The sequence below is a fragment of the Colobus angolensis genome, unplaced genomic scaffold (genome assembly GCF_000951035.1).
Source record: "Colobus angolensis palliatus isolate OR3802 unplaced genomic scaffold, Cang.pa_1.0 Scaffold491, whole genome shotgun sequence".
Taxonomy (NCBI): Eukaryota; Metazoa; Chordata; class Mammalia; order Primates; family Cercopithecidae; genus Colobus; species Colobus angolensis.
This window is the reverse complement of record NW_012118388.1, coordinates 2216761-2243628: the sequence shown is the minus strand read 5'-3', so window position 1 is coordinate 2243628 and position 26868 is coordinate 2216761. Positions and strand designations below refer to the sequence as shown.

The following is a 26868-nucleotide window of genomic DNA, read 5'->3' as shown; positions in this document are numbered from 1 at the left end:
TCTATTGCAACCTTTTCACTTTCAAACTGATAAAACTGAGACCCAGAGAACTGTCTGAGAATGTATAGACTCAGGCATGCTCAAGATCAAAAACCAGGTCCCTCACTTTTTCTTATCACCATTTTTACAAACAGGACATCTGTTCCATACTTGTAAATGTTAGCAGACAAGACTTATTAAATATTGGAGTCTAACTCTACAGAGGATTAGGTAATTATTTCCCGAAAATTAAAATACTAAGAATAAGAAGAATAATCATGATGCTAGTAGATACAATTTGATAAGTATCTGCTATGGGTTAGTCACTTAAGTATTTCATATGCAAATTCTTAGCTGCTTCAGTGGAATTACCTTGATCCTTAATTAAGGCAAAGAGATAACCAATACATCGTTTCAAAGAGTTTCCAAAACCTACATAATATAAAATAATTATCATTCCAGAAGCCCATATTGTCTCTAGATAAACTTTTATCACATGAGAGCCATATATCTATGTACAGTTATTTCATTTTTAACAAATTTTACTTCAAAATAATTATTAGCAATGTTATTAATCTTCCCAATTTTCCAATAATTTCTAATACCAGTGAAAAGGGAAATATGTGTATATGTGTATGTATTTCATGGAATGGGTGTGAAACTGCTTATTTGTTTCATTGTTGCTATTGTTGGCTAAAATTCTTGACTGTATCCTTTGTATTTTAGAGCAGTGGTCAGTCAGCCAACTGCAGCCCACAGACCAAATTTGATCTGCTGCCTATCTTTGTAAACAAAGTTATTTTTGAATATTGACACTCCCATTTGCTTATGAACTGTCAATGGCTATGTTTGCACCAAAAAGGCAGAGTTGAACAGTTGCAGCAAAGGTTGTAAGGCTGCAAAGCCAAAAATATTTACTATCTTCCTTTTACACGAAAAATTTGCTTACCTTATCTCTAGAGCAATCCGTATCTGTTCGACCTTTTTGAGGTCATGAAGCTGGTAATATCATGAGGTAGTAGTTTTATCAAGTACCCATCTCTAAGCCTTTACTGTCCCTTACTTTAAAGATCTTTAAAGTGGCAACTGCAAAGTTGACGTATCAAATTATCAGGCTTTGATCTATGTTTCTAATCTGTAGTTGTTTGGGGAAGTGGAAGGATAAGAAGTCTATAACAATTTGCAAAGAAGTATTTTTCTGACATAAAGTCTCAGTACATGTTATTATTTTATGGATTTGTAAATTTTATTTAAAAACTGGAAAGCAACCAAGATCTAATTGGCCTTTGAAGATATTCAGTAATGAATTCTACTAAAGAAAAGACTTTTCAGTGTAACATTTGTGAAAATATGAACTGTAAATGTATAATTATATATTAAGTACTTTACAAAATGAATGTTAGGTTATAGCTGCAAGTAAGTCCTGTATTTTGATTTGTAATAGAATATGAAGCACAGAAAATAAAACTCAAGAATACCTTTCCCAAGATTACCTTGTTTATTGCATAAGCAAACAGTAGCAAATAATTTTCCAGGTATGTTTAATTCATTATTTCTTAAAGGTGATTCACCTGCATTAGAAGCTTCTTGAATGTATTTTTGAAGTGCCAACTCCTAGGCCCCATTCTTCATTTACTAAATCAGAATCTTTAGGGGAGGGCTTCAGAGTATGCATTTTTAACAATGCCAAAAATGTATTTTTATGCACATTAAGTATGAGAACCTCTGGTTTAGTTCAAATTCTGTCACCTGTGAGATATAGTCCATTGAAATAAGGGTCAATTTTCTTTATGTAGAGGGTTTTCTATTTCAGTGGTGGCCCCAGTAAGCTACTGTTGGTATGCCAAGTATATATGGGACACAATAATAGACGACAAACTAGGTTAATTAAGGAATGCTGCTAAATTAGAGAGTGCCAATTGTAAAAGGTTTATTATGAATATAATGATACCGAAGCAATGAAAAATAATTAGCATTTAAATTAAGTTGTAGGTTAACCATATTAGGAAAAGGATAGCTTGCTATGAATTTTTATAAGGTTATGGTGTTATGATCGATTTGAGCATTGACTATACTTTAATGAAAATTTTGGAATAGTAAAATTGTCATAATTGAGTGAGTTACATATTAACTGTGAGTTTTCTTAAACATATCTGCATTGGAGCAGCTATTAAAATTTATACAATAAACTTTACAATAAATGTATACAATAAATCTGGGTATAAATTAATATACATGTAACATTTAAGTAATTTTAATACTTTCTTACATGTTTAGATTTATTAAGCTCCTCAAAAGGGTGAAAGTCACAGTGAGCACAGTTTGCTTTAACTGTAATTGTTTTCTGAAATTTTAGGTTGTGTGCGTGGTAAATAATTTCAAAGGAAGACAAGCAGAAAATGAGCATATACACATGGATAATCTGGCACAGATGCCAACAATCAGCATTCCTCGAGTAGAAAGTCCTTTGGAAAAGGTAACATCTGTACAGGTGATTCACAATTTAAATTTGAAATTATAGTATCTAGAGCAAATGAATCATTATTCCTGTATGTATATCTGGAGCATGTCCACACAGTTTATGTTGATTTACTTAGCCTCAGAGTGTAATGTGATATTTAGCAAGAATTTAGCCACTAAAGAGATAATAATAGAAAAATATATATCACATTTAAAAAATCTGTTTGTAGGCTGGTCACAGTGGCTCACACCTGGCCTGTAATCAATCCCAGCTCTTTGGGAGGCCAAGGTGGACAGATCACTTGAGACCAGGAGTTCAAGACCAGCCTGGCCAACACGGAGAAACCTCGTCTCTACCAAAAAATTACAAAAATTAGCTGGGCGTGGTGGCATGCACCTGTAGTCCCAGCTACTTGGGAGGCTGAGGCACCAGAATCACTTGAACCTGGGAAGCGAAGGTTGCAATGAGCCAAGATCATGCCACTGCAGTCCAGCTTAGGCACCAGAGTGAGACTCCGTATCAAAAAATAAAATATCTGTTTGTCTTCCTCATGCTAAAAGGTGAGGAGTACCTGTATGTGAAATCCATTTAGTACTTTGCCATAGCTTCTAAATAAGGAACATTGTGTACTGGTCTCACACATAGGAAAAATAAAAAAGTTTTACTTGAGGATATATTGCATTTTTTACAAAATATATTCCATGTCTTCCATGTTCCATTTATATGAGAAAGTGCTCAGCACAATGCCTGGCACACATTCACAGTTCAATAAAGATTTGTTGAATCTCAGTGCACAAAGGTCTGACATCAGGAAAACACCAGTCATGCTCTTCTAATGAGGGAGATTCTGAGACTCCATTGGGCTGAATGCAGCCAGAGAGTAGCACTTGGCCTGGTCAGCCAAGGCCTCACTGGGCATGGCAGTGAGCACAGAAACCAGGTATTTGACAAAAACTTTTCTCGAGACTTTTGGAAGAACCACATAGGATAATATTTCCTAAATGTTGGTGCAGTTATGTGCATTTGTAACTGGTTAAATGATTGCTCTGAGGTATACTAGTGGCTTCTCTTCAGTCCTGTTCACTTCCACATTTGGTCAGTATCTTAGCTGAAGAGTCAGTTACACACTAATCAGGTGTTCAGATTGTGTGTATCTGTGAAAGATAATTAACATATTCAATGAAAGAATAAAAATTCTTCAATGACTGCAATGAGATGCAATTCATAATTAACTAGAAATAAAGGAAATATTTTGTATTTGGATTTTCTAAAAACTTCATGTGTAAAGTAGGGTACATCTAGGTTAATTGCACAAATGAAAAAGGCTTGGGGTGTAACAGGCACCAAGTCAACATGTGTCAACAGCGTGATCAGACTGCCAAAAGAGTTAAATGGTCTTAAGGCCCGCTTGGGGAAAATGATACCCTGAATGAGGGGGTTGATGGTGTGCACTGCTAGGCTCTGGTCAGACCAATTTTGAATATTGTGTACTGATCTTGACAACACAGTTTTAAAGTGGGCATTGATAAAATAGTTGATACTCAATAAATATTTGTTAAATGAGTGAATGAATTTCTTTGGGATGTACTCAACATGGATTATGAGGGACTGTTGGAGGAACAAAAAAAAGTGCTTGAAGAAAACTCATGAAAGAAGCAATAGTTTCCCATAAGAATCTGAAGGACTCTTGTATGACAGAGGGGTGAGAATTGTTCCGGAGGGCGTCTGAGATCACGGTTAGGACAAAGCAAAGAAAAGTGAGTGTAAGAAGATAAATAATGGCTAGAAAGAAGAAAAAACTCTGAAAATGAAATGGCTGCCTTAAGAGAGATAAAATTTCCTTTTACTATAGGAATTCCAGAATAGCTAAATAATTACTTGCCCATGATACTTTGGAGAGATTTCAAGCATTCAGGTAAGGATAGAAGTATTTAATAATAATAATATACTAACACTAATAATGACTACCATTTAATGATCATCAGTATGTGTCAAGTCCTGTGCTGATGGTTTATATAAATCCCACAAAATACTTCTATGCTCTACAGATACAATTTCAGTACTCACAGCAAGTTTTAAACATGATCCTCATTATAATGGTAAGAACTGCTAATACTCAGTATTCCTTCTCCCCTTCTTGCTTTTAGTAATTGAATCCCCTAATTTTAGCTATATTCATGACTGCCCAGCTACAATCTATATTTCCCAGCTTCCCTTGCAGTTAAGTGTAACCGTGAGACCAAGTTTAGACAAATGGAATGTGAGCAGAAGGAATAAGTTCAACCTCTGATTTATCTCTTTGAAGACTCTTGCCCCGGACATTCTCTACACTTTCTCACCAAATGAAAAAGATAATGACTGGAGCAACCTCGGAAATCCCTTTGTAAGATAACCAATCTATCCTGCTAGCACCCAGCCTAGATGGTTCTGAGAAAGAAATGAACTACTTTCTCCTCTCAGCCATTGAATTGTTCTAATTTCTTTTCTATAGTGACTTAGCTGATATCCTATTACAGTGCATATTCCCATTTTACATTCAAGAAAACTGAACTTCCAACTGGTTAAGTAATTTGCAAAAGTCCAGATCGTTGATAAGCAGCTGAGAAAAATTATACAATGTAACGTTTTGAGACACATACCTATGTAAGAAAATGTGTTTAAAAGCTGAATAATCTGCACAAAATTAGATCTTGTTTAACTTACTAAATAAAGATTAAAAGCAGTAGAATTTAGCCCAGGGATAATGGTACATGCTTGTAATGCCAGCACTTTGGGAGGCTAAGGGGGAAGGATCCCTTAAGGTCAGGAATTCGAGACCACCCTGGGCTGTAACAATAGCGAGACTCCATTTCTACAAAAAAAATTAAAAATAAAAATTAGCCAGGTGTGGTGGCATGTGCCTGTAGTCCTAGAGACTCAGGAGACTGAGATAGGATAATTGCTTGAGCCCAGGAGTTCAAGGCTACAGTGAGCTATGATCAGACCACTGCAGTCCAGCCTGGGCAACAGATGGAGACTCCATCTCTGACCCCATCTCTAAAAATTAAGGGTTGTGAAATATAGGAAGAGATCTTAGACATATTTTGAATCATATGGTCAGGGTAACTATTACAACCTTTTCATTTTGTATACGTCTGAAATTAACTTCAGTAATAATCACTGCCTTCTACCTTTTAACATTTATTTGCATGAGTGTTCTTTGGTAGCTTTCTAGCATTGCCAAATATTCATATATATCATTACATCATTATATCTATTAAATTATTTAAAAGGTTCTTGTCAATGTTATGCTAGTTCATTTTCATTTATAGGGAGCTTTGAAATATTTGATAGTAAAAGCAAAAATATTCTATTCATGTATAAATTGTTAGAGATGAGTATTCGTTAATATATGTATTCATGTACACATTAGGTTAAATGGCATGTTTCTTTTATTAATTTTTTGGTTCATAACAAATTTATGCGCTCTGTTTTCACTCCGCTAGCTAGGAAATAAAACTGGTTTGAATCTGATTCGGTTCTCCCCTTACTCACTATAGTACATTGGCACCACACCCTGCTGAGTTCCAGCTTTACTCTCTCATCTTTGTATTCCTGTTCCCAGGCAGAATGCTGTCTGCACAGTGCAAGTTCTGCCCCCTGCACTCAAAAAGAGCATGGGATGATCACAAGGCCAGATGCTGAGAACACATCTCAGGCATGCCTTTGGAACTGTGCTGCTGAGAGGACATACATGTATTTGTGTTCATCAGGCAGAAAGGGAGGAAGGCTACCACTTAAGGGAAGCCTACAATAGCTTTCTCTTTTTGTGTGTGATAAGGAGTATTTGGGATAAATACACAGCTGGTCTTCGAATTACATCATTTCATTCAATATCATTTCTTTCTAACACCGATGAGAAAAAACAAACAAACACACACACACACACACACACACACACACTCTCTAGCTAGGGCTGCTGTCTGGAGTTTGCACATTCTCCCCATGTCTGCATGGCTTTTCTACCCTGTTTTCCTCCCACCTCTCAAAGACTACCTATTAGGTGAAGTGGCATGCTTAAATGGTCCCAGTGTGGGTGAATGTGATGTGTGTGTGTTAGTGCACCTGCTGTGGGATGGCATCCTGTCCAGGGCTGGTTACTGCCTTTGCCCTGAGCTGCTATGCTAGGTTGTGGCCACATGCTACCCTGAACCAAAATAATTGGGCAGATAATTATCATGCTTGTTTCTATTAATCTTTCTTAAATGTATGTATGTATAATCACATTTATTCCAGTGTTTTATATTAGAACCATTTTGGTCTTTATTTAGAAGTTTGGTGATGTCTTTGTGACCAGAAATATGCCATAGAAACTTAATTTCTGCTTATATCAATTAGCCTATGGTCAAATTGGTTTCATTATACTTCATTCTACTTAAACTTGGTTTCCAAGAGCCTGTGAATGTCACTAAGCAAGTACTCACCTTATTGCATTAATCATGGCTCATATTGGTAAATAAGTAAATGCAAAATTCTTCCCAGTACTTTGATCTTAATAATTGATAGTTGGAGAGTGGCATTAGACCTTAAAGCTGGCCCTCTGAAAAAAGTAAGGGAGCCCAGTGTGAAAGTTTGGTCTGCAAGCATGACCAAGAGTTTTAGTATTATTATGCCAAGCTGTCATTTTCTGGTTGTCACTTTTGTATGGAGAAGGCAAAGAGTTTTGTTTAGAAGTTATGTACTTATATAACCTTTTATGTTCAAAGTACATGTTTGACAAACTATAAGCTGCAGTGTAATTATAGCATACAAGCATTCTGTATTTTTACGCCAGCAATTTATTCCTTAATTATAGGGAGTTTTTCATATAGCTAATTACCATAGTTTATGAGGAAAAGTCCTGATTTTTCTGAAAGCCAAGTATATCTGAACATTCATTACATTTGGTTTGTGAAAGTAATTAATCATCTGTGGAAACTGGCCCATTGTATCCTAATGTCCACTAAATATTCAGGTTACTAGTAACTTTTCTATCACTCTTTGTCACATTAAATCATGAAAAGCTTAAATATGTATGAGTAGTGAATTATTAAATCAATGGGAGCCAGTACATTGTAGTGTAGTGCTTTTGCTCGTAGGTTCTGGAGGCAAACTAGCTGAGAATTTTGGATAATTTTGACCTTAGGCAACTCACTTAAATGCTTGGTGATTCAGTTTTCTCTTTCATAAATTGATCATTATATGAGTTCAATAAGTTAATGCTAAAGCACTTAAACAGTGTCTGGTACCAGTAAAACCCTTAATAATCATAACTATAATAATTATTATTATTTAACAGCTAAAATGGATGAGGTAAATCAAGACATGGAAAGTTTTCCAATATACATTGGAAAGTTTCTTTAAAAAGACTTTATATGTATATTAAATGTACATATAATAAAATCAATTATGTGAAATACCATTTATTTATCTTTAGTAGTATAGAAAGGAACATGTGGATGAGAGAGAGAGAGAGAAAAAGAAAGAAAGAAAAAAAGAAAGAATGGAAGGAAGGAAGGAAGAAAGGAAGGAAGGAAGGGAGGGAGGGAGGAAGGAAGGAAGGAAGGAAGGAAGGAAGGAAGGAAGGAAGGAAGGAAGGGAGAGAAACAGACACCAGTCAGAGCAATGCTTAAACTGAAGGAGGCAACTGAGGTTAGTGGACCATGACCTTATCCACATTTCGGACCCTTCCTTCCTTCCTTCCTTCCTTCCTTCCTTCCTTCCTTCCTTCCTTCCTAGGAATTAATATCTTAATAGCTGTGTCACCAAGAGTGAAAACTAGATAAAGTAAAATTCTTTTGGCATTTTGACTAGATATGGTACAAATAAACCCAGTTTTAGGAAATCCCACAAAGGACAATGCCATTTTTCCTTTGCTCTTTAAGAAATACAGTGCCGTACGAATAGCTAAAATTCTATGCAGCCCCAATAATATCCCAAAATTCCAAAGACTGGGAGTGAGAGTGAGGAACAACCTCTAACAGAGTAAGGAGTTCATTTCATTTGGAGAACATCTCAACACCTTGGATCAACACCGTGTTGAGACAGAGTTAGCAAATAAGCAAATGCCCAAAGAAAGCTCTGAGACAAGAAGCTGTCCTCAGATTAGGCTTCTCACTATTAGGGGTTCATGCCAGATGAAGGAAAGCTTTTGTGAACTGGATGGGTACCCCACACCTGGATGAGGAGTTTCCTTTGTTCAGAACCAAAACCTACCTGCAAGGATTACACATACTCCTGGAATAGAAGTTCGACTGAACTGCTCGGTAGTCTTCCTGGTTTCAACAAACATAATGAATGAAATTGTGTAGAAACAAAGTGACCTTCCTGAAAATGCTCATGGTCTTAGCTTCTTCTCACAATCCTCTCAGACTGATGATATAAAACTACATCCTCCAGCTTTTCTGCTCATGATCTAAGTGGAGGATTCCCTAGCAATTCATGGTTATCATTAAGAGATAACTGATGAATCCTTTCCCACTCATTTTAGGAAAATGAACTGAGCTAAATCTGTCCTATTTCAAGCATGAATAATCAGGACAAGAACTTAAATCCTTTCAAATGACACAGAAGACAGAGAAAGAGATATTTTAATAGAGCATGGGTTTTTTTTGGGGGGGGGTTGTTTGTTTGTTTTTAAGAAACGAACAAACAAACCTGCTCTCTGAGGAGGTTCCAGTGCTTCCTTATTGGACTGACTGCTGATATGTTCAGATAGACAAAAGGTCCTCAGAAAAACTCCCCCAGGGTAATTTAAAACACTGTACTTCCTTAGGGCTCGCACGACCTTTCTGAAAGTATTTGGTTTATTTTTCTCTGCCAAATTGTGCATTTGGCACAATTTTTTTTTTTTAAGAAACAAACAAACAAACAAACAAAAAGATTACAAGAAATTTGGCTGGGCGCCGTGGCTTACACCTGTAATCCCAGCACTTTGGGAGGCCAAGGCAGGTGGATCACCTGAGGTCAGGAGTTCGAGACCAGCCTGGCCAACATGGTGAGACCTCGCCTCTACTAAAAATACAAAATTATCTGGGCCTGGTGGCACGTGCCTGTAGTCCCAGCTACTTGGGAAGCTGAGGCAGGAGAATCGCTTGAAACCAAGATCATGGCACTGCACTCCAGCCTGGGCAACAGAGTGAGACTTCATTTAAAAATATATATATATATATATATATATATATAACAGTAAATATAGTTAAATTTATTGTAGATACCATCTTCTTCCCACAGTCAAGGAAATTAAAGGAAACTTGTGAAATGAATGTCGATGAAAGATAGCTGACACAATCAGGAATGTAATATAAGAAAACAAATGATGCCATGGTGGGATTAAAACTATACTAGAAACCACAAAGAACAAAGTTCACGCTGGAAAAAGTTGTTGGTTATATTATTTTATAATTTAAAAAATGAGAATTAAATTGATATCTGAGAAAAGATCATAGGTGTGGAGGACATACCACCTAACATGCGAATCATTGTATCTGAAGAAGATGACAAATGGGGCAATATTTAGAAATACACTTTAAAGGAACTTTTCTTCCAAATAAATATTTGAATCTTTAAGCTGGAAGGGTTAAACAGATAAAAAAATAACTATTGAAATATGTATTGGAATTAGATGTTTCTCAGTGAAATTTTTGATTTTCAGTACTCAAGAAAGAACACTATACGTTCTGTGATAGGTAGTAGTCTTGTTCCCAGTTATTAGCTATTTCCTTCCTTAGGCAGAGTGTTCTTCCTACTCCAGTTACTTTGGACTTGGTCAATAACATGTGAATAGACCTGATATAAACTTCATTAATCAGAAACATGTAGAGCTATCATGAGTTTCTGCCAGTATTCTTGCCCCTGCCTTCTTGCAGGAAAAGATCATTTTCCAGACAAGTACTGCTGCCTCAGCCTGGGCTGTAAAATGGAAAGACGGGAGAAGCCAGCCTGCCCCCAACCTGTGGCCTAGAGCAGATTAAGAACCTGACCAACAACATGTAGTATGAGGATGAAATAAGTGTTACTGTTGGAAGTCACTGAGCCTTTGGGGTTGTTATACTATATATATATATATGTTTTTATATATACTATATATATGCACACACTAGGTAATACTATATACCTAGTGTGTGTATATATATAATATAATAATATATATAATATTATATATACACACACTGCATATAGCCACATACTGTGTATATACTAGTTATATAGCATAACCTAGTGAAAACTAATACAACCACAAAGACAGAAAGAGTTGTTGACCTATCCAAGGCTGACAGCATGCTGGTCCCAGACTTGTGTCTGCATAACATTAGATGCAACATCTATCCTACTCTACCTTTTCTAGATGTAGTAATGTCTTCAGAATTTTCAAGGAATTAGTTCATGACGTAATCCTATTTCTACCCAAAAGGTCATTTAAGTATTAAAACAACCATAAATATCAGCTATGCAAGAATTCAGGAATTAAACTACTCACAAAAAGGTACAGAAAATGTTTAGCAATTAACTGAGTAATACACCAGTAACTAGAGATCAAATCAGGATATGAATGAATTGGCAGAAAGAATAGAAACCGTTTCAATATAAAACTAATTAGTAAAATTAAAACTAATTAGTAAAATAAATTAACAGAAACTGTATAAAACTATAAAATTTAAGTAGAAGATATATAAGAAAAGAAAATTATCTAAGATGCCAAAATGAGACGAATTCTAGATAATACCAGCAAAAATGTAAAAGTATAAAATTCTCCAGATTTCATAAAGGTGGGACTCATTATCAGTGCTTCATTCTTGGCATTGGTAACTAGAAAAAATGTTCAAGCATTTTAAAAAATAAGTTACCAAGAGTAGTTTAAAATGATTTACAAAAGGCCTATTACAAAGTATAAAATATAAACAACACACATGTCAAAAAGTTGATGTCTATAATATAGAAAATATCCTGATTGGTAAAGTTCATGAATAGGCAAATCATTAGAGAGCAAATACAATTAGGAAATAAATACATGGAAAAGTGTTCTGTGTGACCTTGGATGACGGTTATGAAGGATGTTTTATACAACATTAAGAAGTTGATTTTTATGCTGTAAGCAATTGGGTACCTTCCAAAAAGGACTTTAAGGAAGGAAAGGGCTTGTTCAGAGAGGAGAATAAGAGAGCAATATGAAACAACAAAAGAATCTGAAAGGCTATCGTAAGAATCCAGTTGAATGCTGCAGATGATGCTTACTAGATCTCAGTAAAACCAAGCCATGTTATGCCATTGTGACTGACCAGATGTCATTTGGCAAAGTCTGCTGTAAGGTGCTGATTTAGAGGACTTATCTCACTTCATGATTTACAGTAGAAAAGGGCTCCCAGCCAGAGTGTCACTAAGAAAACCATCCCTCTCCCCTACCCATAGTGTATGCTGATCCTTCATCTATGGCCTTTCCCTGTTCTTTCTTCACAGCTTCCTGTCCTTTATAATTAACGGGTAAGGTGTGCACTGGCATTCCTTCCAGACAATCCTCATAGGACAGACTGCAGTCACCCCAGCAGCAAACCACTGAGCTCTGTAGTCCTCTCTCTCCTGCCTGCACTTATGCTCACTCCAAGGACCAATGCTGAGTTTATGAGACTGGCAGAGGTCAGCACAGGGAGATAATGTATGAATTATGCATTTTAACTGATGCCATGTAGAAAATCTAGAAAAAAAGGCTTTATCTGGTAAAGGAACAAAAATACTTAAAAATAAACACAAGGGTGAATAGGATTTGATAGAAAATGGGATATTTCCAGTAGATCTAAGGGAAATTAATATCCGTATAGTTTTATTAAGGCAGGTACGACAGGCCACAATAACCACTCCTGGCTAATTTGAAAATGCTTTTTGAGGAAATGATTTTTTCCATCTAAACCCAGGCACTATTTTTTCTTAGGTTGATGTGGTCTTAATCAATGGAACCAAAGGGAATTGTCTCTTGCCAAAAAGAAAGGGAAAGTCGTGATAGAAATAGTTTACAAGATTCAGTTTTATACCTAGGATAAGGGGCTTTTCCCCAACCTACACTACCCAGTGAAGCTCATCATGTAAAAGCTCACCCCTCTTAACAGAAACATCAGCTGAATGACAGTGATAAGAAGTGATAATAGCTCCAAAAATTTAGAAATATTATAATGAGTATATACTATTACAGATGAAAATTGCCACGTTTAATTCCTATGGCAACTGCAAAAAAAAATTATGTCGATAGGAATGTTCTGAAAGAGCTCCTAGTGACCCAAGGAATTGAACTTTACATTGATTGACTCTTTTGCAGATTTTATAAGATTACAGTGGTCATGGTGAAACGTGAAGTGGAATTTAGTCAGAGTGATGGGCGGACAGAGAGCTTGGATATTGGAGCTAGGTTTGAAGCCTGGTGCAGCTGCATAATATTGAAGTGGAGTTAGACAAATCACTCCTCTCCGTATCTGAAGAACTGATGCAATGTTGGTTTCCCTGTAGGATAATTGTTGGAATTGACACATCACAGATAAACTTCTTGGCACATAGGTGCTTCACACAAGTTAGTTCCCTCCCGCAACAATAATTTCTTTAATGAGATTTTTTTTTTTAAATTTCACACTAGGATACTCCCATACAAAGACTTCATGGATTTAAAAGTTTATACAGATTGTCTATTTCATACGTTGCACATATGCAGGAAATATTGTCGTATAAAATGTTGCATATATTAGTGTCACAGCAATAGCAAAACAATCCTGTGGTTTCTTGCCAAGACAAATATGATTATACATTACTGTGTTTCCTGTGATAAATTCCTTTGAGGTTTCAGAATGCTGTGCGTGAGTAACTATGGCAATCTATTTAAGATTCAGTTGATTTTCTATAATGCAAATCTTTGTTTTACAGAGCTGCTGAACTGTAATATAAATGTTATATAGGACCTTGTCAAAACAATCTTATTAGTGATTAGATATTGGAATAGTTAGTGGAACTAAATATATTCATATGTAGGCATTTTTCTTTAAGCTTTGAGCATTTATGAAAAATATTTGAAGTAAATCAATATTTACATGCTATATTGTGTTCTCATTTGTAAAATTTAATTTTGTTTAAAAAAAGGAAATTGAAAGTAGAAGCTTAAAAATTTCCAACAGGTATCAACATTTTAGGTTAAAAATACTAACATATTCTGTTATTATTTTACCATATGTCATTTTCCTATTTATACTCCAGTATACTCAGTATCTATTTTTCCATACTATTTATGAATTATTACGTACTACATGAAGAATAAAAGACAGCTTTTCCCCTCAGTTATCTAACAGGACTTTTATAAAAGCATCTCTTATTAAATTACTTTGGAATATAGACTAGAAACTTTCTCATCTGATTTATGTGAATAAATATAGAATTGATGACTGTATCTTTAAATTATATGATTCATTCAGTCATTAATTAAGGAGAGCATAATCAATGACACATTTAAAAATCATTTCCAATGCACACATAATTAGTTACACATGGATGGGAACCTGATCCCAGTCGTTCATCTCCCTCTTTTTACAGGTCTGTTTCCTTATTGGGGACCATCCTGGAGACACTATGGAGGGCCTTCAAAATCAATCAGAGAATCACAGTTCTGTGAAAATATTTTGTTGAAAAAATATAAAATTGTATCTGACTAAAACTAGGTAAATAGACAATGATTCAATTCACAGTTTTATGAAACAAGAAGTTTATTTTTCATAGTTTTGATTAAAGAAGTAATTAGTAAATAATTTGTATATATTTATGATCTGAAAATCTGAATAAGCCAAACAAAAAATGAATAGGAAGTATCTATAGGGTTACCACAATAATCAGAGGAACCATTTTCTTAAAATAACCTTCAAGACCCAATGAACGTGTGTGTGGGTTTGTGTTGAATACAGAATTTCCCTGTATATTTTATTGCTTTTATTCACATAACAATGCATCATAGACATATAATTTCAGATCAATAAATATAACAGTCATATCAGGAATAATATTAGAAGCTAATCTTCAATTATAGCTTAATATGTGCTTGAAATTATGCAGAGAACTTTACATATAAAATATGTGAAGTCATTTGAGTGTGTCTTATTTCCATTTTACGGAGAAGGGGACATAGGTTAAGTAATACACCCAAGGTCACAAATATGTTCCATATTTGTCACTTCAGAGCTCCAAATCATAATCACTGTGCTGCATAATAACATTATGCTTTTAAAAGTTATAATCCATATATAAACCATTACATTTGTTAGACATAGATAATTGCTTCTACTTCCAATTTCCCACAACTATAAGTAATACTAAGGTAAATGTTCCTTAAATATATATTTTTCTAAGCTCAATTAATAATTTAAGATAAATTCATAGACATAGAAATGCTGAAACAGAGTATGAACACTTTTAAGGCTTTTGGTTGAATTCATATTCGTATGTTCTTACAATGGAGAATATTGTTCTTCATAATCTTTACAGTCTTATAGGCCAAAAATAATAAAGTTCTCGTTTCAATTTATATTTTCTAATATTTTTCAATAAACTTATTTTGTATTTTTCTTTAGTACTGAAACAACCAGATGTTAAAACAATAATTCAAGAACTGACAAACCAAATTTTAGACATGTCTTGGCCTTTAGACTTCAGGTTATGGCTTGTGGTCCTAATTTTTTAAATTGGGATTTATTAAAGCATAATTTGCATCCTATAACATCCTTTCTTGGCATATAGTTTTATGAGTTTTGACGAATGCACACTTTCATGAAATTATCACCATAATCAAGTTAGATAACATTTCTGTGACTCTCAAATGTTTCTGCCTTCCCCTTTGTAGTCATCCTTCCTTCAATCTCCAACTTTGAGAAACCACTGATCTGTTTTGGTTCCTTGTGTTTTGCCATTCTCAGGATATTATATAAGCGGACTCATGCATTTTGAGTTTTTGAGTCTGACTTATTTGTTACATGCATCTGTAGTCTGTGTTTTTCCCATTTAATTGCTGAGTAGTATCCTGTTGTATGGATGCACCACAGTTTGTTTATCCATTTACCAATTGAAGGTTGGGTTATTTCTATTTTTGGCAATTATGAGTAAAGCTGATCTAAACATTCACATGCAGTTTTTTTGTGAATACATATATTTTATTTCTTTTAGATAAATACCTAGCAGTGAGAATGCCAGGTTGTATGGTAAGCATATATTTACCTTTATAAAATATGTTTCAAGTTATCTGTGTCATTTCTAATGGCCCTTATGATTTTGAATGGTTCTGAAATGAATCTTGATGTAGCTCATTCAGATTTTTATCAACTGGTGCCTTTTTTGAAGATATGCAAGTTTTTAAATGAGGAATTTTAATCAACTCCTGGTTCTACAAGAATTTATCATGCACTTGGTCCATTATCCACATCCTCCGATTCTCCTCTGTCAAGTACTGTTAGGATGCTTATTTAGTAAATCTAAAGCATTTGAAAAAGTTAAAGGAAAATGAAATAACTAAGAAGAAGCCAATTTTATAGGTTAAAGTATTAGTATATGAAACAAGGCATGGATACAATTTACTGTTGAGTTACCTTATCATTAGAGTCAGATTTGTAATATATGAAATGTAACAAATATCAAATACGGAGCACTATGGTATGTCTCGTGGGGACAGAGAGATTTTTGTAATCATATACAGAAGATGATGATGACTATACCGGAGGAACACTTAAAGGGAGACCTTTAGCAATGCTTGAAGCAATGCAGCAATGCTTGAAACATCATCTTAGGAGAGAGCTGCAGGACCATGAGCCAAGTGAGGGCGAGAGAGAAGAACGTTCCAGGTGGATAATCCAGTTCATACAACGGTTTTGTTTAGCAGGCAAGATAAGGGCACCAGGGCAAGAAACTTGAGGATACTGTTAAAGATTGATCATATGATCAACCATGGGGTCCAGAAGGAGTGAAAAAGAAGTAGAATTCGTAAGGAGCATGATAGACTGGATCAGATGCATAAATTAGTAGTCAGGAAGTTTCCTCATGGACAAAGAAACCTTGTTGTGTGAGGGAGGTAAGACAGGAGGTAAGTTGGGATTTTACATTTCAAACATGATTACTGATTGAGAATATAGCTATGGATATGGGAACGAAGTGTGGTAGAGAGTAAGGTTATTATAGTTGAGGAGACTAACAAACTTAGAAGACAAATACCATGAACACATTAGTATTAATAGACTTCCATGAAATTTCATGTCAATACATTCGGGAAACATTGAGTTAAAGTGAAACAAACAATTAGCTGGGTGTGGTGGTGTGCACCTGTAATCCCAGCTACTTGGGAAGCTGAGGCAGGAGAATTGCTTGAACCCAGGAGGCAGAGTTTGCAGTGATCCGAGATCTTGCCATCACACTACAGCCTGGGTGACAGAGCAAGATGCCATCTCAAAAAAAAAAAGATTGAAACAAACAGATATTTGCTGAAGGTCTTCTTAACACCTTTATGCATTGTGCAGCTTTAAGCGTGACATATAATGTGCAGTTAATGTCAAAAGGCTTGAATTCAAAGATGTACTTTTTGGAATTATTCAAGTTCACTGATTTTTTTAAGCAATACTCTTTTGCCACTGAAAGGATAGCGTCTTAAAGAAGGAATTGATTTTACATCCCGGATAACTCTTACTTCATTAATCACTTTAACTTTAGGCCGTGGTACTCAGACTGGCATAAAAGACATGGCATTTGCAAAAAGAGAAGATATCTGGGTTTCACACGAAGACATTCTGATCCAGAAGGCCTGGGGCTGGGCCCCAGGAGTTGTATTACATCAGGCATATCAGGTGATCTGGATTTAGAGCCAGCACTTGATCTGGATACAGCTGGGCCTACAGAACCTCTCACACAGTGGTTCTCAATATTGGCTGTATATTACAATCATCCAGGGAGCCTTTAAAAATTCCGGTAACCAGGCCATGCCTCATACCAATTAAATCCTGGTCTCTGGGGTTGCATCAGTATTTTCTTAAAGATTCTGATGATTCCAGCATGAAGCCACAGCAGAGAATCAGTGCCTCTAAAGATTTGGTGGGAAAAGCCTTAAGCTTCTTTGACTTCTCAGGACTCGGAAATACTTCATAAGATCTGTAGCTAATGCTCTCATAAAAACTGGGCCTGCCTCTGATTTAATTATCAGAGAAAGCCGCCTAGAGATTCTTTCAGAAGGTAGCTGTTAGCTCTTTTCTCTGAATAGTAAAAAAAAAAAAAAAAAAAAAGAAAGAAAGAAAAGAAACTTCTTAATGGAAACAAAACTCTGAACCAATATAAAACTCTGAACTGAAACAGAACCACTGTACAGAAAGGTTAATAATCCCCCCAAAAAGTCACCTTTCCCAAGAAAACTTTGGTTCTGTCCCATGATAGCTTTTATGTCTCCAGCTTCTTAAAACAACAAGAAATTGCTGAACATAAATTTTAGAGTCAGTTTCACAGCTTCAAATCTGAATTTAACCAATGTCTTCTTAAATGGTTTTAACATTGTTTCTTTTTACAAAAATACTCACCAACTTCACAAGCTAGCAGGAGGAAAACAATGTGACAAAGTAGAACCTTCCAACACATACTCCATATACTCTGCTTTTTTCCTCTCTTCTGCTCACTTTCCCCTCTTTAAAGGGCACAGTGAATGAAGCAAATCGCAAAATAAATAGGGACAATATTCGAGATCATGACATCCACCTATCTTTTCCTGATGCAATGTAGGCTATGTCAGAATTGTTGATTAATTTATTGGACCATGATTCCTTCTCCAGAATCCTTAGTGTCAGATGTTTTTATAGAATTCAAAATATTTTGTATTTTAGGAATATGCATATTCGGTTACACAAGCAGTGTCTGGAGCAACAATTGTAATCACAGATGAGAATTTCTGCAGCAAAACAGTGTGTAAATTGCCTCACAACAGATCAGGTTTTGCCACCAAATTAGTTTGCACCAATCTTAAAAGAAACATTTTTTGGGTTTTAAAGTTTGTTTGGATATGAGCATTGCAGATCGGTAGAATAGTGTATTTTATATTCAGATAGTGAGCTTTATTTGTAAAATTCTAACCAATTAAAAATTATTTATTTATTTTACTTTTTCTTTTTTTAACTTTCCTTTTTAGCTTGTGACTTTTATTAGTAACCGTAAATAAATGATGAATATGTTTGAGTAGAGACAGGGACCCTTGTGTATATAATCCCATTTAATCTTAATAAAAATCCATTCAAAAAGTATGTATTCTTATCTCTATTTCACAGATGAGAAAGCTGGGTCTGTGAAAGGTTAAATTGCTTGCTAAAATTTCAGTTGTGATGGAGACTACATTTAAACACTTGACATTCAGATGACTTGACTGCAAAGACCACTGTACCACACAGTTTCCTCAGCAACAGAGTCAAAGACATAAATCATTGCATGAAAGAGAGATGCACAGATCCCATTTTATGTTTAGGTTAAAAACCTATGCTGATCGTTGATAACCTCTTCTATTCAAACACAAAAGCTTTTTATCATCAATCATCTTGAAAGAATGAAACTGGAATAATATTTAATCTCAGCATTTGGCCTAACAATGTAACAACATAGAACTTTAAATAAACTAGTACTTTGAATAAATTAAGTCAGTGTTTAAATAAACATTTAAGTAATATGTAAAACACATTTTATAGGTGTGCCGAAATCAACCTTTTGAGAATGGTGAAGAAGAAAATTCACAGGAAAGGTCTTTTAAAGACTGTCTTGCCAGGCTCTTCAGCTGGATAATGGGAATAAGCCACTGTGAACACCTTCAATTAAGGCAATAAACGTATGTGCGCTGGAGCGCACTGGTGTTGGAGTTGGGTTGCAAAGCTAAGACAAATGCAGAAAAATGTGTCCTTCTGTGCAGGTTTTCCTTACAACCAAAAGCAATATAGGAACTAGAGCTTTTGGTTGCTGCTGTTGTTGCTATAATTATTAATCTTTCAAACACATGTTATTTTTCCATCATTAATATGAATTTAGCATTCCTTGACTAAGAAGCCATTAACAATGGCATTTTGCTTGTATTCCTATAGCTGTAATTCCAAACACTTCCCTGGAGTGCTCTTTTTGCATTTTCCCACATTTTTCCCCGATTTGTTGATTGTTGAGTGACAGATCTTGCCAGATGGCAAGTCATCACCGAAGTTTCATGTCATTAATCATGACAGTTTTGTCTTAAGTAACATTTTTTAAAATTACAGACTGTATTTTCTATGTGGAGGTATAGAATAAATAGTAAAACAGAGATTTTCATGCAGAACTTAAAGCTTTTAAAAATGGACATGCTATAGAGACTTTCAAATTTATTAAATTTAAGTATCCAGTACAACTTTCCGGAAACAAAATGTTTGCTTTCCTTTGTGACCCCTGCACTCAAGGATCAGACTCAGTATTTTGCTCACTGGTTTGCTGTGCACCTGAGTGAACACTTTCTAATGGATGCTTCATGTAGCATATTCTAATCTTCAGCTATTTGGGGCCAAGCTTTGTCATCTCCATGGTAAGCCTCTGTTAATGTAATTGCAGAAGGTACCAGGAATTGTGACCGTAAATTTCATGACCACTTTCATCTCGTGATTCTGAATAGAACTTTTAAGCATGAGTTTTTTGGTTTGCCTACCACTTTTTGGCACTATCATCTAATAAGGTTTAGTGTTGCATATTAAGAATTTAGCCATATTGAAAAAGAAAAACACTTGATCAACTACTTTGCCTCATAGGCAGTCCATTTCTCAAGACAACAATCTGAAAATAGTAAACATAATTCTGGTTTTCCATGTTACTGGGAAAAATGCTGCTGGGAAGTGAATAGACAATAACTTCCTACACAGGAATTAGGCCATCTGTATATTTCAAATTATGCATGTACATACACCTTGGTAATGTAAGTTGTATAATGTAGCATCATATAATAGATTCTTATAAAAGGACCTCAAGTAATTATCTTGGCCCTTCTTTAGATTCCTTCAGGGAAAATCACCCCTGTGCCAGAAGAGAATTAAACTTTAAAAAAAAGAAAAACTACTGAGATAAATAATCCATCTCTTTAATTTACGACATAGGTTAATTTGCTCTTAAACAGTAAAGTGAATGAACAGAAGCTCTCTAATATGTCTGTACACTCCTGTCATGTACTATGATTAAATTTCTCCTTAATTTTCTCTTCCCTAGGCACAGTCACTTCAGTGTTTTATTTTCATCTGTTTATCTGTCTGCTAACCACAACTACCTTAAAATAATGAGCCCCAAGCAGGACACTTCTAATCCCAGTCAAATAGGAAAAAATGAAGTCATCTCAGAAGTGAAAACTAAGTGATGTGAAGTGGAAAGGCTGCTAATTTGGGGGAGGGGGCAAGAATTTTCCTTAGAATCCTGGGATCTAAAAATATAGTCAGTCTAGAAATTAACTGTTGTCCTTGTAGTTTAACTTGGTAATATTTTGGCATAGGAAAAGACTAATATGGCTTAAAATTTATGGGCAGTTAAAGGGAGATCTAGTGATCACTGAAGCATGTGATTTTAAATGCTAAAACTGAATTCCAGTATTTTCTAGATCTCAGTAGCTCACCTACAGTTATATATTCCATGCCTCATTATGAAGGTTTCTCAGTCTGTTTTGTGCTGCTATAACAGAATACCACAAACTAGGTAATTTATGAGGAGCTGAAATGTGTCAGCTCAGGATTCTGGAGGCTGGGAAGTCCTAGGTCAAGGTGCTCACACCTTCTTGCTGCATCATAACATAGTGGAAGCACAAAAAGAGGGAACACGAGAGAAGGGGACTAAACTTGCTTTTTTATAACAAACCCTGACCTATGATAAGGGCATTAATTCATTCATGAGGGCAGAACCCTAGAGGTCTAATCACCTTCCATTAGGCCCCACCTATCAACACTGTTACCTTAGAGATTAAGTTTCCAACACGTGCATTTTAGTGGACACATTAAACCACGGTATAGGGTGACTTTATATTACTATTTGGGACAATCCTCATTTAAGCCTGTTGTCCTTGTGTAGTATTAGCGCCCTTTTACCCCTTCCACATGTCTATATTTAGATGATAAATTATATGGTCACCCTACAGTTATTACAGTTTTCTTTGTCACACTCTCCAGCTTGCACTGTGCACTTGGTTTTTCCTCTATTCTGTCAAGCTATGCACTGATCATCAGTGATTTGCTTCTGATTATTTCTCTGTTTATTAAAGTCCTTTAATGTGTATTTACTTCTGCCTTCCAGATTGGTGGTTGTCCCCTTAAGATCATCTTCAGCAAACTTAATGAGCCTTGTGAACCCTCCCTTCATTATCTGGGTCAACAATGGGAACACTGAAGCCAAGGCCAGTGGCCTTTGGGACACCACCCATGTTCTTTCTTACCTCATTTCTTTTCTCTCTACTGCCCCTTATTGACCTTTTTTCTACCCACCAGTTGTCACTGACTGATTAATCTTTAATTTCTATCCTAACATCTTTCCAGAAATTATGTTGTTCTAGATCCTATTAAGAAGTGTGATGTTCATGACAGTATTGTGCTGAAACACTCTATATCAAATTGCATTTTCTCAGTCACTGGTTTCAAGTACCCGTGGGGCCACTGGAAGTAAAACTGTGATGTATGATTTCCACAGTTCTTATTGTTTTAATTGACTCATAGTGCATTATATAACTCTGACAAGTCATCTTTACCCTAAAGTCATGCCTGAGCTTTTGTAAGGAAAACAAAAGAAAACTTAGAGATGAGCTACTGAATTTTCAGGCATTTTCATCATGCATTTTTAAATGGGAAATTAAAGTTTCTAAAGTGTTATCAGGGGTTAGTGAAAATCTCAGCATGCTCTGCTCACTCCTGATTCTTACTAATTTTGTTTTTCTCTAGTATTAAGTGGGTCAAGCCTAGAAGATAATGCCCTAAATTGTAATCAGTGAGATTCCTTTTGTGTGGTTTAATATGCCTAAATTCGATGAAAATGAATTTTAATTTGTTTACACACATTTTAAATATGTTTTGATGAATTAAAATACTTAAACTTGAAAAAAGCTACATGTATGTTGAGAAAATTTTATGGCATACATTCATCATATGAAATTCTGTTTATGATATCATTTATTATAAAAAAGCCAATGCAAAAGCCATACAAAAACTACACAAAACACATTTAAAATGGGTAGTATGATGGTAGAACCCTTTTGTAATGTTGATGTTATTTGTTGGGGCTGTCAGTCATGTTAGATCTTGACATAAGCCCATATGTAGCATGATTAATTATGTAATAGTAGTTTTTCATTGCAATACTTCAGCAGGCATGACATGGCCTGTTTCATGCCTGAATCTATTTAAATATTAGCCATTCCACAGAGTTTCTTTGTACATAATTCTGTTGCTTTCCAAAAAACAAAAAGGCTCTGTAAAGAATTCTATGGTAGAGGTAAACAACAGAGACTACAGTCTGGAGTCAGGATTCATGCATCAGAAATGAAGTGTTCAAGTAGATTTTTGTCAACTAGCAAATGCCATTTTAGTCTGAGCATTTCACCACCTCATTCTACACCATCTGTCTCTCAGGGAGCAATTAATCTGAAACTCCAACATGCAGCATTAAAATTCCATTAACACTGAACAGAATATTAACGTGTCTGGCATTGCCATTTTTATCTTTTCAAATTTCAGAGTTAATTTTGAATAAAGCAGGTATAACATTTTAATCTATTTGGATAATTAAGATTATTGAATAAAATATGTAATTAGCAGCGAAAATTATGTACTAATACATAAAACTTAGTTTAATAATGCTGGATGTTTTGGCAGCTTCAACATTCAGCATATAAGCTAATGATTATTTGTAAAGGTACTACATGTTTTACAAAGCTAATGTTCCCAAGCCTCTCACTTTGTCATTCCTTTTTCTTTTTGCAGAACCACATCACTGCCTTCGCAGAAGTCACATGATATTGAAGCAGATGGTTTTTCACTGCATTGGACATCATCCCTTTTTACCATCCACTCATAACACCCAAAGCTTGTTTGATTGCAAAGGAAGTTTATAAAGTTGTTCAATATTTTTTATAATTTTAAAATCAATGTCCATTTATCTGTTTCCCCCACTAGACTGTGAGCTCCTCGAGGGCAGGATTGTCTTTCTTTTTTCTGTGTCCCCAGCACTTACAACAAAGCCTAGCACAAAGTAGGTGTTCAACAAAAATGTGATGACCAAATGAACAAAATCCTTCAATAAAACATTCACTGTAGTTTCTCACAGAATCACTGCAATTATGTTAAAAGAAACCTCTACATAAATCGTATTTGTATATGAAAACCTTCTATTTTGGGCTAGTTGTTTTTTTTTTAATTTCAGCAGTATGCCATGTTTAATTTGAAGTGGACTTTGAAAGTCATGGGGGTTTTTATTATTCAGCATGACATTATTTCCATTCTAACATTTCAGTGTGTGAAATTCCTTTTAGAAAGTATGTTCTATAGTAAAATAATGTCTCCACATTATATTATGTTACATTTCACTTAAAATACCATTCATACTATACATTCTAAGACTGGTGCTTCTGCTTTTGAAGGGGAAAATGCCAATTTTTACTGTAATAAGTAATGTATCATAATTAAAAATTATTTATTTGGACTTCTTCTCCTGACAATTGTGGCTTAATTCAAGACTTGTTTTTGAATGCAGGCAGTATTTAGGATAGCTTAAATCCATAAATTCAGCACTAGTCCCTTATTATTGAGTAATTTCACATGGGTACAAGTGTCTCAAGAGTGGTCAAAGGCTCTGCTCTTAGGCTTTTTTACTACTAAAGATTCTACATAATTTAAATGGGAAAGAACTATACCCTGACACATAATTTAAATTATATAAATGCTAGAAATATCGTTAATGTATTTTACTTTGCATTTGTGTAGTACTTTATAGTTTACAAAGTTTATTTACACCAATTATTTTATGTAATCCTCATAATAGCCTGGTATAAACATGAAGAGTATGGCTTTATTTTTACAGATAAGAAAAATGAAGCCATGACAGGGTAAATAACATGCCAAATCACAAACTAGTAAGAGACATAGTTGAAGCCTAAATTCAGGTTTTCTGACCCTGAACTCATATTCCTTTCTAATATAGCACAGCTGTCATCTCATTTTGGACGTTGAGGCCTTTTAGAGCTCAGTAGAATCCTGGGCAACTACCTATGGTTCAAAAAATAAATACCAGAATACAATTATGAAAGCTCTGCTGTATTTTAAATGTTTGTTTTAAGAATGAACAGTTTTCAAATACAAAACTATATAATAATTGTAATCCAGTTTTTAAATAATGAATATCAAGAGTCTAGATGTGAGGCTCTTTGTAAAAGAGAAGCCTAAACTCAACATCTCTCCTTCCACCCTCACCCTCAGGCTCCAGCCTCCCACTCAGGAGAGGGCCCAAGGGACATAACTTACATTTAGCATGTGGAATTACAGATTAAAATCACCATAATATAAGGAAGGCAAACTCCTCAACAATAACTTTGCAATAATTAAAACTACCCTAAGTAACTTTGGCTTATCTGGCAAAGTAACTTTGGCAGTAATTGACTGAAATGAATCTTTCTAAACTTTGCAGTACTAAAGACAGCAAACTTTTAATTTTCTCTGTAATTTTAACAGAGATCAGCAAATAAATATAACCAAAGATTGTCCATTACTCCCCAAATAGATTTTATTTGCCCATTTCTGTCACGGTGGAAGCTAAAACACTTCTAGTAGAGCCGAAAAGAAATAAAAGAAAATCCAAATTTCTACTAATTTCAGACCTCTAGAGCAATTCAGTCCTGTTGGAAATTTAGAACATGAAGAAACTTTGAATGTCCTGACCCTCTTTAATTTTTTAGGCAATAACAATAATAGGGAATTTACTTATTGAGAATGAAAGTGAAGGGGATGATCATAATGTCTTAGAAAGCTAGATTACTAGTAAGGCTTCCAGAGTTTTATCAGTTCTATTCATTGCACATCAGACTTCCAAGGAGCCAACGAGGAATGTTTTTCCTGTTGGAAGCCTTAGCTATATATTCCTATGTCAAGGTTGCTTCTTTGCACCTTGCTAAACCTGATCTGAATGCAAGTGTTATAAATTCTTCAAAAACTCAGATTTAACCCAGAACCAGAGTAAAGTCACCTCTACTATTTACACATCATGGACTCAAGATTGTACAGTGAGTGATGCTGTCATGAAGAAAATTCAGATGAAAAAGGCAAGATACATGTGAATAAGGCAAAAGCCAGAAAATAGCCCTTATTCATGATGCTATTACTGAGAATAATGAAAATTGTATTTCAGAAAACATTAATATGTAAATATGTACATATGTAGGCTAGTAAAAGCAGGCAAACACATATCTTTCTGATGAAGACATCTCCTTTTTATTCTACTTACTTGGGGCCCAGGTCAGTGTAATTTGGTCAACTTGAAAATTTCAGTAGTCTCTGTTTGCATGGCAGAAATTCTGCACATGTTTTATCTGATTCCTATGATAACTTAAAAGGCTCTTTTATGTTAAAAGAGAGGTGAATCTTCTTTGACAGACTTTGTATTTTCCACTTCTAACTGGGCCTCTCTTTTCTCAGGATCTATCCTAGCCAAATATCTCAGTTACATTTACCATACAGTTTCCTTTGTGAAAGAACAGTAGGGGAGGAAATAATTCTCTGCTGTGTATTGTATTTTTCAAATAAAAATTTAAAAATTCAATTGAAAACTGATTTTTGACTTTGTAATATATTGGTCTTGACAGTCGGTAGAGGAATAAGGAATGCTTGTTAATGTGTTTGAAAGAATTCTCAGAGTGACTGAAGAATGTTTGGAAATGGATCACAATGGATCAGATTAGACATAGACCAGTTCCTTGGACAGCTCAATTATCCTCTGCATCTCGTGGACCATCCTGGGATCTTACCGACATCCTTATTTCCAAATCACAACTCCCTAGAAACTATTTGAGACACTGAGCAGGTATATGATCCACTGTATAGGCTCACTTCTATGTTGAGCAAAGCATTTAAGATTGGATGTAAATTAGCATATTCCTGCCTCTAAGGCACCATTTATTACATTTTGATTGCATGCTCTAAAAAATTGCCCTGGAAATATACCAAATGGTTCTATTTATGCTTTGAAAATATTGATCTCAAAATTTGCCAGGCATGGGCTTTCTAATGAATTTTCCAAATTACAGTTCTTTTAGAATATCAATTAAGGGAATTTCCTCCAGACTTTAAGTGAATGAATCTCTTTTAAGAAAAACGAGAGTATTCAAATTACTCTTTCCTGTCCACTTTAGATTATAGTCTGAT

General features: G+C 35.0%; 1 protein-coding gene across 2 annotated transcripts in view; it reads left to right on the top strand.

Annotated features, from left to right (window-relative positions):
• Nucleotides 1–26277, top strand: part of LOC105524224 (lipid phosphate phosphatase-related protein type 5) — a 116220-nt gene extending 89943 nt beyond the window's left edge. Inside the window, exons 5-6 of one of the 2 annotated variants that reach the window (XM_011959410.1) lie at nt 2336–2455; nt 23440–26277. In XM_011959410.1, the coding sequence (XP_011814800.1) occupies nt 2336–2455; nt 23440–23472 (153 nt within the window). In that variant the 3' untranslated portion in view covers nt 23473–26277. Of the gene's footprint in view, nt 1–2335; nt 2471–23439 lie in introns of both variants that reach the window. The other variant, XM_011959409.1, reaches the window with a different exon arrangement.
• Nucleotides 26278–26868: the final 591 nt, after the last annotated feature.